The sequence below is a fragment of the Arachis hypogaea genome, chromosome 3 (assembly GCF_003086295.3).
Source record: "Arachis hypogaea cultivar Tifrunner chromosome 3, arahy.Tifrunner.gnm2.J5K5, whole genome shotgun sequence".
Lineage (NCBI taxonomy): Eukaryota > Viridiplantae > Streptophyta > Magnoliopsida > Fabales > Fabaceae > Arachis > Arachis hypogaea.
Genome location: NC_092038.1, coordinates 78,498,653 through 78,513,201, shown reverse-complemented (window position 1 = coordinate 78,513,201; position 14,549 = coordinate 78,498,653). Strand labels below are relative to the sequence as shown.

The following is a 14,549-nucleotide window of genomic DNA, read 5'->3' as shown; positions in this document are numbered from 1 at the left end:
TGTAGCTAGGTTGAGCCTCCAATAATCAATGAATATTCTCCAACCGGTGACTGTTCTTGTGGGAATTAATTCATCTTTTTCATTAGAAATCACTAGGATTCCGCCCTTCTTGGGCACCACTGGTACCGGGCTTACCCATGTACTATTGGAGATGGGGTATATGAGTCTTCTTTGTGGACTACCTCCTTCATATTCGGATTGAGTCTTTTTTGTGCTTGTACCATTGGCATAGAATTTTCTTCAAGTAGGATCTTGTGAATGCACATGGTGGGACTTATCCCCTTCAGATTGCTGATTGTCCACCCAATGACAGTTTTATGACTCCTTAGTACTTGTAGCAATTTTTTTCTTCTTCTTGCTTCAATGAGGCATTTATAATTACTGGGTAAGTCTCTATGTCTCCAAGAAACACAAATTTGAGAATGTTGGATAGAGGTTTTAATTCTAACTTTGGTGGTCCCACTTTTTCTCTAATGTTGTTTGAGGATGTTCTCTCTGTTGGACGAGTGTATGGCTTCTTTTCTTTTTTGTCCTTTAATTGTTGTGGCAAATTAGTTAGAGCCTTTTTATTGGCACTTCTTGATTCAATGGATTAGCCAAATCGTTCTCTATAATTTCTTCTGATTTGCTAAGATATGGGTCCTTTATATGAATTGTCTCGCATTTCTTTGTATAATTTTGTTCTTCTACCAGTTGCTTGATAATATGTTTCACTTTCCTCTCTAATATTTTGAGGGAATTTCCATGTTTTTTGTAACTTGTCTTTGTTTCTTGCATGAAACCTTGAGTTTGTTAAACAAACTTGGCAGTGAATTGAGATAATATTTTCATGGTGAGTTCAAGAAGTAATGTTTCTTGAAGGAATCAAATATTCAACATTGAAATTTATTTGCTGTTGGTATGGAATGTTGAAATATCTTTGTCTGTAACTCCCCCAATCAGAATTTAGGTAATTCCTATATTCAGGAAAAGATGAGTAATTTTTGGTTTGAGGAATATCCTAGTAGCTTACATTGCGTTTATTTCACTTATTTTGTCAGTACAAAATGTTGTTGAATCATAAGTTTATTGTTTGATAAGATTTTTTCCATAGCATTCAACTCCATCATTTTCTTAGATACACAAACAAAGAAAAGATCAAATATATTTTGCGGAATAAAAGAAATAGTAAAGAAAGAAGAGAAGAATTTAAACAAGATAAAAAAATAAAATAAAAGAAATAAAAAGAAAATAAACTTGAAATAAAAGAAATTAAAATGAATAAAATCTAAATTAGAATTTAATTGGACGCATGTTGTCAATCTCAATTAATTCCTGACAACGGCACAAAAAACTTGATAATTTTTTGTTATAATGTGTGTGTACCCTTTTCATGCTGAATGTCTCCTTTTATAGGAGCTGAAAGCTTAAAAAACATGATGCTAAATATTTGTGATACCCCACCTTTCATCATCTAGTTTACTTTCCAAACGTACATAAATGCTTACAAATCATACACCATTGGAAAATATTATTCCGGTGAATAATAGATTACAACCACTAAGAAATAATTTTCCAAGGACCGACGAGTATAATAACAAGCAAAAACGTGACCTATTGTACTTAGCAATTTTGTTATATATAATTCTTGTCCATATTTATTATGTATCATGGGGTATAGTAGAAACCCTATTGGAAAATAAATATGTACATTATTAATGAAATAAAATTTTTATGAACCTTTATTGTCATTCTTTTTATCGAGCATAATAAACACCAACTTGATTATTTATTGGTACAAGATTTGTTTTTGAAGATATTATTGTGTCGGACAAAATACGGTATTCACAGCTATCCCTCTTTATTCATTACTTATTTGATAAAAAGAATAAACAATTATTTATATCTTTTCAAATTAAGAAATGAGTAAAGAAAAATGAATATTATTTTGTTTGATCGAAAAGATGAAAGATAGAAATGGAATGTAATTATGCAAATGATGATATATGGAGATAAACTGGTAAGAGCCAAATGAAATGAAGCAAATGCATACTTTTCATTTTTTAAAGATTCAAACAAATAAAACAAAGGTAATTGAAACATGTACTTGATAACTTGCAAGACAATTATTTAAAAGAAATGGCCGAAACCTAACTTGATATAAACTGCTTGATTTGAAAGAAATGGGTAAGTACTAAAATGGACATGGACATCATCGACTCGACAGAAAATAATTGAAACAAACTAGATATGGGCTTGACGAATTGAAAAACAATGGGTCTGAGCCAACTTGATATGGGCATCTGTGACCTGAAAGAAAATAAATGAAACCAACTGGATATGGATTTGATGACTTGAAAGAAATGGGTCTGAGCTAACTGGATATGACCTTTAATAACCAAATACAAAATGAATTTAGCCGACTGGATATGGGCTTGATGACAAGAGACGGACCTTAACTAGCTGGATATGGCCTTGATCAATTGAAAAAGAATGGGTCGAGAGAACTGGATATGGGCATTTATGACATGACAGAAAATAAATAAAACCAACTGGATATGGGTTTGATGAGTTGAAAGAACTGGATATGGGCTTCAAAGACCCGATAGAGATAAAGGAAGCGGACTGGATATGGGCTTGTAGGATTGGACGAAATGATGATCTAAGCTTCCTAAAGAAACTGATTTTTTTTATTTTATTAATTAATTTTTTTTAAAAAATGTACGAAACCAAAATTGCTTTTTCTTTTCGGGCTATGCATAAAGAAAATCTCATAGAATCAAACTTTGGGTTTGTCTTATTAAAGTGAATTACACATAACCGAATTTTTCTCTCATCTGGAGAGACATCTCTCTCGTATTAGGAGAGTCAACTGTAGAAACGTCTGGTTCTAGTCCTTTAAGAGGAGTTTCTCCTTTAGGGAGCTTCATCAACACTCACCAACGATGAATAACACACTTTAGTTGTATTGTTAGTCTGCACAGAGTAAAAACAATGTCATATATGGAAGTCAGAGAAGTTGAAGCTACGGAGAGTATAGAAAGCAAAACAATCAGAATAGAAAAGCATGTACAACATAGCTTCAAGGAAGATTGTCTGAATTTCATTGGAAAATTCATAACTGAGAAAGAGATGAATTTGAAAGCTTGCAGGAATGCTATTTTGGGGATATGGGGCAATCCTGTGGGACTAGTTATCTCAGAAATTGGAAGAAATATGCTCCTGTTCAGTTTCAAAGACAAGAAAAAAGGCAAGCAGGCGCTTAACGGTGGGTCGTGGAGTATTAAAGGGTATTTGCTGAACCTACAAGAATGGATGAAGGGCCAGTCAGTATTTGAAGTCAAGAACGATTTTATGGATTTTTGGGTACAGATTCATGTGGTGCCTTTAGAGTTACTGGAAAGGGATACAACAAAAGTCATAGGAGACATGATGGGGTTAGTTTCAGAGGTGGAGGATCCATGGAGAGATACTAAACTGATGAGAACCTTCTTAAGAGTTAAGGTAGCTCTGGATGTTACTGAACCCCTCCCCACAGGGTTTTATCTTGAAAGAGACGATCTGCCGAATGCTTGGATCCACTTTAAATATGAAAGGATACAAGACCATTACTGTCTCAACTGTGGAAGATTGGGGCATAGAGCGATGGAAGGCAAGAATCAAAAAGTTATGGCAAGCTAGGATTCAAGTAAACCAAGGTTCACCAAAGGATTGGGGGTGCCTCAAGCTAAAGCTTTGAAAAATCAAGAAAGAAGAAGGTTCAGGGATGGTTGGAAAGAGGGGCACGAGGAAGATGAGGAGACGCGTGGCAAGAGCGTAAGGGGGAGAGGGGGTATGGAAAAACCAGAATCAGAAAGAAATGGGGTTGGTAGTACGGAGGGTATGGGGAGTGGAGGTGTTAGTAAGGGGATGCAGGAGGCAGGAGTATTAGGTGAGAATGAGGCTGTTGTAGAGAAAGAATGGTGTAACAGAATCCCTGAAAATCAGAAATGGAAGGATTTCGGGGCAGATAGAGATGGGACAGCTGCAGAAACACAGAATTATATTTTAAATGGTTTAGGGATAAGAGAAGAAAACAAAAAGGAGGAGCCTAGTGGATCAAAGAGGGAGGTATGGGGTTATAAAAAAGCCCAATGTGAAAACCCAAATGAGGTGTCTATAGGAGATGCCACCAATCAGAATAGCAATGGGCTTTACCAGCAAAATATATTAATGGGTCCAATACGTTTTGAAAACAATAAGGCTGGGAGAATAGAAGAAAAGGAAACAGATCATCCAGTTTTAAATGTCACTTTAGGGGCGGCCTTAAAAAAACACACGGATATTATTATAGCTATGAATGAAGATACATCAAGGGAACAGGGGAAGCCTGCTAAGGAGAAAGATACTCCGTATACAGAGCAGTGGGGGACCAATACATATAGTAGGCAAGAGGAGAAGGCAAAAAAGGAGAAGAATACACATGTCCTGAAATCGGTGGAAGGAGAACAATATTTTGTAGAGCTGGCTAGTGATGAAGATGCAGAGGAGAATATGGAAGAGCAGGAACAAAAGGAGTCAACAAAATGGGAGATAGAATTAGCAAAATGTATGGAGATGGGATTGAACCTGAAAAAAAAAAGAGAAGACAAGAAGATGCTCCAGATGATTAATGTTGAATGGGATAAGGTGCTAGCAAAGAGCGAGAAGCAAGCTACTAAAAGGATGAAGACCTGGAGGGGGAGGAAAAAACAAGCTGGTAAACACTAGAAATATAGGAGGAGAACCTATGGCATGGGACAATACTATGGCTGAGGAGGCGGGCCGAATCATGCCCGACCCTCAGCCATGAGTATTGTAAGTTGGAATTGTCGAGGACTTATGGCCGCCTCGACAATTTCTGAACTTATTAATCTGTGTAAGCGAATTAAACCGGCCACAGTGTTCCTGATGGAAACTAGAGCTAATGCAGTGAAGATTAATAGAATTAAGAAAGAGTTTCATTTTGATAAGTTTTTTTGTGTTGATCTCCAGGGATTGTTCGGAGGGCTATGTTTATTATGGAAATCTAATATAAATATGAATGTTTATTCGTGGTGTGATAACTTTATTAAATCTGACATTGACTTAGGAAATGGAAAATGCTAGAAAGGGTGTTTTGTTTATGGTAACCCGGTGTTTAAGCAAAGAAGAAAGCTATGGGAGGAGCTCTCTGTAAGTAATAACTGTTTGAATGGGCCTCAGGCGTATATCAGAGATTTTAACGATATTTTAACACAAGAGGAAAAGGTAGGGCTTAATCCTAAACCAAAAATACAGATAGAGGTGTTCAGGGGATTCGTAGATGCAAATAAACTCATGGACCTCGATTTGAAAGGCGAAAAATTTACGTGGTTCAGCAATCCTAGGAATGGGTTCATTACAAAAGAGAGATTAGACAGAGTACTAGTAAATTGGGAATAGAGAGAAGTGTTTTCAAATGCAGTTCTTACAGCTATTCCAGCAGTGAGCTCAGACCATAGTCTCCTAGTAGTGAATATGGAGCCAAAAGCTAGAGGCAAAAGGGAGTTTAAGTTTGAAGCTTTTTGGACGGACCACGAGGAGTATTTAGATCTTATAAAAAGAAGCTGGGATATGGAAGTAAACGAGTGTAGATATTGGGATAGGTTTATAAAAAAGAGAAATAAGTGCAAAGAAGAGTTGAGCAGATGGAGTAAAAGGAAATTTAAGAGAGCTGATAAGGAGATTGAAAAGCTTAAAGAAAGAATGCATTTTTTACAAAGTTCTAACATGACGGATCGAGAACAACAGGAAATTAATCAGATTAAAGTGAAAATTTCACATTTATGGGAGCAAGAAGAAAAATTTTGGGGACAAAGGTCTAGATTAAAGTGGCTTAAGTGGGGCGATAAAAATACAAAATTTTTCCACGCCACAACATTACAAAGACGAGACAGGAACAGAATTGTGAAATTAAAGGATTCAGAGGAAAGATGGATTCAAGGAGAAAAAGAGATTCTTAAATTTATAGAAAACCACTTCAGAGATCTCTTTACTTCTTCAGGGAGTAGAAATTTGGAGAATTGTATCAAAGAAGTACCTAGAAAAATTACTCAGGATACAAATATAAAACTTACTGAAGCGGTAAGTGAAAAGGAAATAAAGGAAGCAGTTTTTAGCATGGGGGGTTTAAAAGCGCCAGGCCCAGATGGACTAAATGGGATGTTTTATCAGAAACACTGGGATATTCTGAAGGAAGATGTCTATGCGGTGGTGAAGGATTTTTTTGAAACAGGTATTTTACCACAAGAAATCAGTCAGACTACAGTGGTTCTTATTCCAAAAGTCAATCAGCCAGAGAATTTGAACCAATTAACACTCATCAGTTGTTGCAATTTTATTTACAAGATCATATCGAAAATCTTAGTGCAGAGAATAAATGAAGTGTTAGAGGATTTAATTTCACCGATTCAAAGTGCTTTTGTTGGAGGAAGGCTCATTTAGGATAATATTATCATAGTCCAAGAAGCTTTCAATAAACTTGTTAAAAGAAGTAGAGAAGGATCTATGGGTCTTGCTATTAAATTAGATATGAATAAAGCTTATGATAGGATGGAGTGGAACTTTTTGGAAAAGCTTCTGGAAGCTTTTGGCTTTTGTGAAGAGAAGAGTCAATCACAAGAGAGCAGTGACTTGACTGATGTAGATCCAGTTCAGCCGCCTCCTTCGTAAGAACAAACAGAGAATCAAGATCAGGAGCATATGCAGCAAAATAAGCCTTTGGTTCCTGATGACCAAGAGATGGGAGATCCAATTGATGCTCTAATTAATGATGATGTTGATAATCAACCTGAGCTACCTGATGATCCACCAGGTTTCCATCCTAGGAGGTCTACTAGAGAGTGACGACCTTCAACGAGGTATCCTTCTAGTGAGTATGCAACATTTATTGATGGATATGTGACCTTGACTGATGGGGGAGAACCTGAATGTTATGCGGAAGCTATGGAAGGTGATGACAATAAGAAATGGTTTGATGCAATGCAAGATGAAATGAAATCCTTGTATGATAATCAAACATTTGAGCTTGTGAAGTTGCCAAAAGGAAAGAAAGCTTTGCAGAAGAGATGGGTTTATAGGTTGAAGCATGAAGAAAATTCTTAGTGTCCAAGGTACAAGGCTAGATTGGTGGTCAAGGGCTACAGATAGAAAAAGGGAGTTGACTATAATGAAATTTTTTCACCGATTGTGAGAAGATCTTCTATTAGGACTATTTTGAGTTTGGCTGCAAGTCTTGATTTAAAGATAGAGCAGATGGATGTGAAAACTGCTTTCTTTCATGGTGATCTTAAGGGTGAAATTTACATGGAACAACCTAAAGGTTTCATGGTAAAAGGCAAAGAGGATCATGTTTGCAAACTGAATGAGAGCTTGTATGGCTCGAAGCAAGCTCCAAGACAATGGTACAAGAAGTTCGAGTCTGTTATGGCAGAACAAGGCTACAAGAAGACTACTTCTAATCATTGTGTATTTGTTAAATAGTTTGCTAGTAACGATTTTATTATCCTTTTGATATATGTTGATAACATGCTTATTTTTGGTCAGAATGCTTCTAGGATTGATATGTTGAAGAAGAAACTTGCAATGTCATTTGCAATTAAGGATCTTGGGCCAGCAAAGGAGATTCTTGGTATAATAATCTAGCGTGATAGAAAGGAGAAGAAACTTTGGTTGTCACAGGAGAAATACATAGAGACAATGTTGCACAGGTTTCAAATGGAGAAAGCAAAGGCCGTCAGTACTCCTCTTGTTACACACTTCAAATTGAGCTGCAAGTAAAGTCCATCAAGTGATGAAGAGAAGAAAGACATGGAAAAAGTTCCATATGCATCAACCGTGGGTAGTTTAATGTATGCTATGGTGTGCACAAGACCGGATATAGCTCATGCTGTTGGTTGTGTTAGCCGTTTTGTTTCAAACCCGGGAAGAGAGCATTGGAATGCTGTAAAATGGATAATGAGATATCTTCGTGGTACTTCTAACATGAAGTAGTGTTATGGAAGTGATAAGCCTATTCTAGTTGGTTACACTGACTCAGACATGGCAGGAGATATTGACTCTAGAAGGTCCATTTCAGGCTTCTTGATCAACTTTACGGGTGTAGCTGTGTCTTGGCAATCAAGATTACAAAAATGTGTTGCTTTGTCTACTACCGAGGTCGAGTTTATTGCCATTACCGAAGCATGCAAGGAGATGCTTTGGATGAAGAAATTCTTGAAGGAACTCGGGTCTACTCAAGAGAGGTATGTGTTGTTTTGTGATAGTCAAAGTGCAATACATCTTGGTAAAAACTCTACTTTTCATTCTCGATCCAAACATATTGATGTGAGATATCATTGGATACGTGATGTTTTGGATGCTGAGTTGTTGGAACTTGAAAAGGTTTACACTGATGAGAATGGTTCTGATATGATGACCAAGGCATTACCAAGATGGAAGTTTGAATTTTGTTGCTTAATCGCCGGATTGGCGGTTACCTCCACATAGTCATGAGGGAGAGATTTGTTGGGTTTTTTGGGCTCCCTTCCTATGTGGAGAAAAAGCCCAAATGTTAGTATCCAATCCCATGAATAGTTGAAGTGGCTAAGGTGAGCTAGGGTTGAGTGAGAGAGGTCATTTTTGAGAGAAGAACACCAAACACTAGAGAGAAAAGAAGAGAGAAAGTTATTTTCACACATACACAAAGCTGTCTCTGTAAATTGGTTGCTGCAGATTCATTAACCGTTGGATCGAGCTCAAATTTAACAGTGTGTTCTACACATCTCGTTCTTTGATTTCACCATTCGGATATTCAAATATACATCTGTAGCTAGAGATATTGGCCACAAACAATAGCTCTGATTTTGTGGTATTTTCATCTTCTTGTTCTTGTTTTGAAAGCTTTGAAGTTTGGGTTGTTTGACTTGTTGTATGCACATTTTGTGTAGTAATTTGTGATTCTCTTGTACCCTATTTTTCATTATAGTGAAGCTATTTCCTGGTCTTGGTGACTCGTGGTTTTTACTTCTCTCATTGAGGAGGTTTTCCATGTTAAAAATCTTGGTGTGTTAGCTTGTTTCTAAATTCTGGTTTATGTGATTTTTCCACTGCTATTGGGTATCATTGTGCTGGTGTTAATACTTGTTGTGAGTGGATATTGTTGCTCCTCTAATTCTTGTAAGTAGGGAATTGTGTTTTATTCCTATCATCTGATTCTTCTAATTTAGCTTCTATCAAGATCCTTAAGGATGGGATTTCCACTTCAATGGGGATACAACTTCCATTTCCTACACCAATAAAAAAGGTGTTGTTCTTGTGCTTGATCGGACGTTGGTACAATATGCATGTAAAGCATATGGAAGCATTTTATGCCAAATCTTTGTAATTTACCACCATTTTGGCAACTATGTTTTCGATATTCTTATTTGTTGCCTCGACGCCATTCATATATGGCCTATAAGGAGCTGAATTAAGATGTTGGATCTTGAATGATTTGAAGAATCTATGAACTTTATTGCCATTGAGACTTGGAGCATTATTGGTAATGATCTTTTCTGGTATCCCATTCCTACAAAGGATATCCTTCTTCATGAATTTGATGAATATTTTCTAAGAGATGTGATGACAAGTTATCTTATGCTAGATTTACAAGAATTTTCGTTAATTTCATTAGGTTTTATGCACTTTCTTGCACAATAAGTAAGTAATTGGAGTGGATTCTCATGATCATCTTGAATCAACCAAACATAATTTATTTTACACAAAATCATAGGTTTTATGCTAGACTTAATTGATTTTATAAATGGTGCAAAGATATAGTGATTTTGGTGGAACTTTGATTAGTTGTTTGGTTGCTTGTAGGTGAAGAAATGATGAAAAAGAGGAAAGAAGAATTTTTAGCACACTTTGAAGTTTGAGCACGCTTTGGACCTTAGGCCACACTTTTAAAAGCGTGGACCATGACAAGAAAGCGTTGCGTTCGAAAGAGAGCCAAGGGTCAACACTCAAAGTTGCAAACGTAGCGCACCTAGAGGAAGGCACACCAAGACATGCCAAGGCATAGCGTTCAAAGAAGTGAACGCTACATTGCCTTTCTCCACCTTTTTCGAGCCTTAAACCAAGAAAGCAAAGCGCGTTCAAGGGAAGGCAAGGCCAGTGCTAAAAAATCTCAACGTAGCGCTCAACCAAGGACCACAAGGGAGTGCTCAACAAGGGTAGCGTTCATTGGAGTGAACTTAGCGTTCACTCTTGCTACCTTTCTCGTGCCTTCACCCAAGAAAATTATAGAAGAGCAGCGCCCACACCAAGGTTCGAAGAGGGAACCAAGGTAGCGCGCAACAAAAGAAGCATAGCGCTCACTAAAGGGAGCGCCAAGACACCAAGAGTGGCGTTCAAACAAGTGAACGCCAAGTTCACTTTTGTGAACTTTTGCGTGACACTTAGCCGAGCAAGGGTGCGCACCAAAGAGTGAAGAGCCAGCATTGGGATAGTGAACTGAGCGTTCACAAAGTGAACTCTAGGAAGCAAGGAAGCAAGGGTAGCGCTCGAACTAGTGAACTCCACGTTCACTTTAGTGAACATTTTCGAAGAAGCATGCACCAAGGAGCCAAAATTGGCACGAGGAAAGCACATGCTTGGCACAATGTACGTGACGTTCACAAAACCAAATGGAGCGCTTCACTGGAGCATGCCTCCAACCCATGCTACTTGAACCAAAGCCACCCGGATCCACCTTCCTTCAAATCCAAATTGGAAAAGCCCACTCCAAGGATTGAAGACCAAAATAGCAAGTGTATAAATAGGAATTAATTTGATTTGTGAAGGACCTTTTGCTCATTTTTAGTTTCTGACTTTTAATTTTCATTTATTTTGAATTTAGGAATTGGGAATTAGATATAGTTTGCTTTCTATTTTCATTTTCTTTCTTCTGAAACTTCTACTTTCTATATTGGGTTTTTGAATTCAAATTGAAGAACTCCATTGAATTTCTTGATCTGAGATTCATCTATGCTTCCCTTTCATCTAGTTCTAAGAATTGGATCAAGATCTTCTTTGCTGTTTTCATTTCCATTTCTTCTGCAATTTCTTTTCTGTTTGATCAAGGGAGTGATTGAGATCTAGATCTGCTTTCTAATCTCATCGTACTTCTTCGATCTTCAATTTCTCTTCTAGAATTTCATAATTAAGCTAAGTTTTTTTGCTGTTTATTTCTTCAAGCAATTTCCATATCTGTTTTTCTACTGAGCTGAAACTATTCATCTCATAGCTCTCTAATTTACTTCAATCTATTTCCTTGTTAAATTCTGAATCCCAACACCCAAATCCCTTTAATTCTTTAAGCAATTTAAATTTCCCAGCAATTTAGATTCAGCAATTTACATTTCTTGTACTTTAAGTTTCAGTCATTTATATTTCTTGCAATTTAAGTTTTAGCTCTTTTACTTTCTTGCACTTTAAGTTTCTGCAATTTTAGTTCTTGTGCACTTTAGTTTTCATCCAATTTACATTCTGCACTATAGTTTACTTGCAATTTCACTTCTGTTGATCAAAATCACTCAAATTATCAAATATTTTCTTAACTAAATTCATCACCTAACTAAAATTGCTTGATCCATCAATCATTGTGGGATCGACCTTACTCTTGTGAGTAATTACTACTTGATGCGACCCGGTACACTTGCCGGTGAGTTTGTGTAGAATCATTTTTTCTTCATCACGTTTTTGGCACCGTTTCCGGGGATTGATATATATTGACAATGATTAAGTAAGGTGATAATCTAGATTAAGCACTTTTTCTTAGTTTTCTTTCATTTTTTTGCTAAGCACACTAACTGTTTGAATTTTTGTTTAAACTAACTTTAACATAACTCTAGCAATAGAGTGGATTGTGTTTCTTGGCTTCTGGTTTTGGGTGTATGACAGAAGCAAGGAGAAAGATTTTCACCTCTGGTGACATTGATGAAAGAACTCTTCGAAGACTGAGAAGAGAATCCAGAGGAAAGGGAGTCATTGGTGGAGAGGAATCAGAGGAAAAGAACCAGGAGATGGAAGGAAATTCTCCTAATGCATAAGAGGGAGTGGCCAACAACAATGGTCAACCTCAAAGAAGGGTTCTAGCCTCCTACACTTTCTCTAATTCAAGGCATTATGGAAGTAGCATACTTACCCCAAATGTCAATGCAAAAAACTTTGAATTGAAGCCTCAACTCATCACATTAGTGCAAAACAACTATTCTTGTGGAGGAGGTCCCTTGGAAGATCCAAACTAACACCTGTCCACCTTCCTAAGAATATGTGACACAGTGAAAACCAATGGTGTGGATCTTGACATTTACAAGTTGTTGCTGTATCCATTTTCCCTGAGAGACAAAGCTACTCAATGGTTGGAGATATTTCCAAGAGAAAGCATCAACAATTGGGAAGATCTAGTAAACAAGTTCTTAGCCAAGTTCTATCCTCCCCAAAGGATCATCAGACTCAAAACAGAGGTCCAAACATTCACTCGGATGGATGGAGAGTCATTGTACGAGGCATGGGAAAGATACAAAGCTTTACTCAGGAAGTGTCCACCAGAGATGTTCAATGAATGGGATAAACTTCAAAACTTCTATGAAGGACTGACATTGAGAGCTCAAGAGGCACTTGACTACTCAGTAGGAGGTTTACTACAACTCATGAAGACAGCTGAGGAGGCTCAAAACCTCATTGACATTGTAACAAACAACCAATACTTCTATGGTCATCAAAGGCAACGCCAACCAGCTCAAAGGAAGGGTGTATTGGAGCTGGAAGGCGTGGATACCTTCTTAGCTCAAAACAAGGTGATGCATCAACAAATTTAACAGCAGATGGAGATGATGGCCAAGAGGATTGATGGCCTTCAAGTTGCAGCAGTGAATACTCCCAATCAACCATCATGGGGGCAAAATGAGGAAAACTATGAAGAACAACAGCAAGAACAAGTTCAGTATGTGTACAATCAAGGGTCCGGTCAGAATGAGTTCCATGGAGACACTTACAACCTTTCTTGGAGGAACCATCCAAATCTGAAATGGGGAGACAACCAAAACTATCAGCCTTGGAAAAGAAATTCAAACCAAAACAATTCCAGAAACACAAACCACTAAAACCATCAAAACACTAATCAAAACTAATACGGAAAACCACAAAACAACCAACCTCAACCCAACCATTATCCACCCAACAATTCATCCACTAACCAAAATAACTATCATCCACCATCCACATCCTACAATCAACCACAACCACCCCCAGAAGCTCAAAGGATCTCCAACTTGGAGATAATGATGGAGAAGAAGATGAAACATCAAGAGCTAGCCATAAAAACCATGAAGCCTCACTAAAGAATCTAGAGAGGCAAATTGGCCAATTATCCAAGCAAACAGTGGCTGAGAGACCAATCAATGCACTACCAAGTGACACCATTCCCAACCCCAAGGAAAAATGCAAGGATATCCAATTAAGGAGTGGAAGAACTTTGGTGAATGACAAAGAAGCCATCAAGAAGCCAATAATGGATGAAAAGACCAGCAGTAAAGAGTAAGTGACAACTGAAGAAAAGAACCAAGAAAGGCTCAAGGAAAAAGAGGAACCTCAAGCTTCAAAGAAGGGGAAGCAGATTATGGAGGAGCCATCACAAGAACAGAGGAAGTTAGTGAAGACTTATACCCCTCCTTTGTCATACCCTCAAAGGTTGCAGAAGGAGATTGACAAACCCCAATTTGACGGTTTGTTTTGCATTGAATTTAGAGTAATTTGATAACCTTTTGTCACATTTAGCCTATGAATTAGCATGGTTTTGTTATCTCTCCCATATTTGTGCTTAAGTGTAAAAACATGCTTTTTAAGCCTTATTTTGATGAATTCTAGTTCCTCTTTGATTCCATAAGATGCCTTGATATGTTTGCTAGTAATTCAAGGATTGAAATAGGCTAGGCATGGATCAGAGGAAGCAAGGAAGAAAGCATGCAAGTGGAGAGAAGCACAAAAAGCCAAAGAATTGATCTAGGCCATGCACGCGCACGCGCACAAGGAGCTCGCGCGCACATTGCGTAATGGGCCAAGGACGCGTACGCGTACCGTGCGCGTACGCGTCGATGATGGCACATGACCTCACTAATGCAGCACGTGCCTAGCGATTTGAGAGGGTTTCTGAACCCATTTTTGGCGCCAATTGCTAAGGATAGGAACAAAAGGATGAAGGATTAAGGAGAAGGCATCACTTTAATCACTAATCAACCATTAGTCATAGACACACTCACTAGGATTAGTTTTAGAGTTAGTTTCTAGAGAGAGAAGCTCTCACTTCTCTCTAGAATTAGGATTAGGTTTAGGTTAATCTCTCTTCTTAGATCTAGGTTTAATTCATGCTTTGATTCAACTTTCCTTTATCAATTCTTAACCTTCTCATCTCTCTCTCTCTAGCTATGTGGTTTAATAATTGTAATTCTTCATTTTGTTTTGGATAGATTGTTGTTCTTTTGTTTTCTTTTAATAATGCAATTTGAGGTAATTCATGATAATTGTGATTT

General features: G+C 37.5%; 1 protein-coding gene across 1 annotated transcript; it reads left to right on the top strand.

Annotated features, from left to right (window-relative positions):
- The first annotated feature begins 2,973 nt into the window (after positions 1 to 2,973).
- On the top strand, positions 2,974 to 3,660 carry LOC140183510 (uncharacterized). Its single transcript, XM_072231959.1, has one exon. The coding sequence runs from the start codon at positions 2,974 to 2,976 to the stop codon at positions 3,658 to 3,660; it is 687 nt and encodes a 228-aa protein (XP_072088060.1).
- Positions 3,661 to 14,549: the final 10,889 nt, after the last annotated feature.

Bases quoted from the DNA above. Each gene is read 5' to 3' on its own strand.
- LOC140183510 (XM_072231959.1), top strand. From the start codon at position 2,974: ATGTCATATATGGAAGTCAGAGAAGTTGAAGCTACGGAGAGTATAGAA.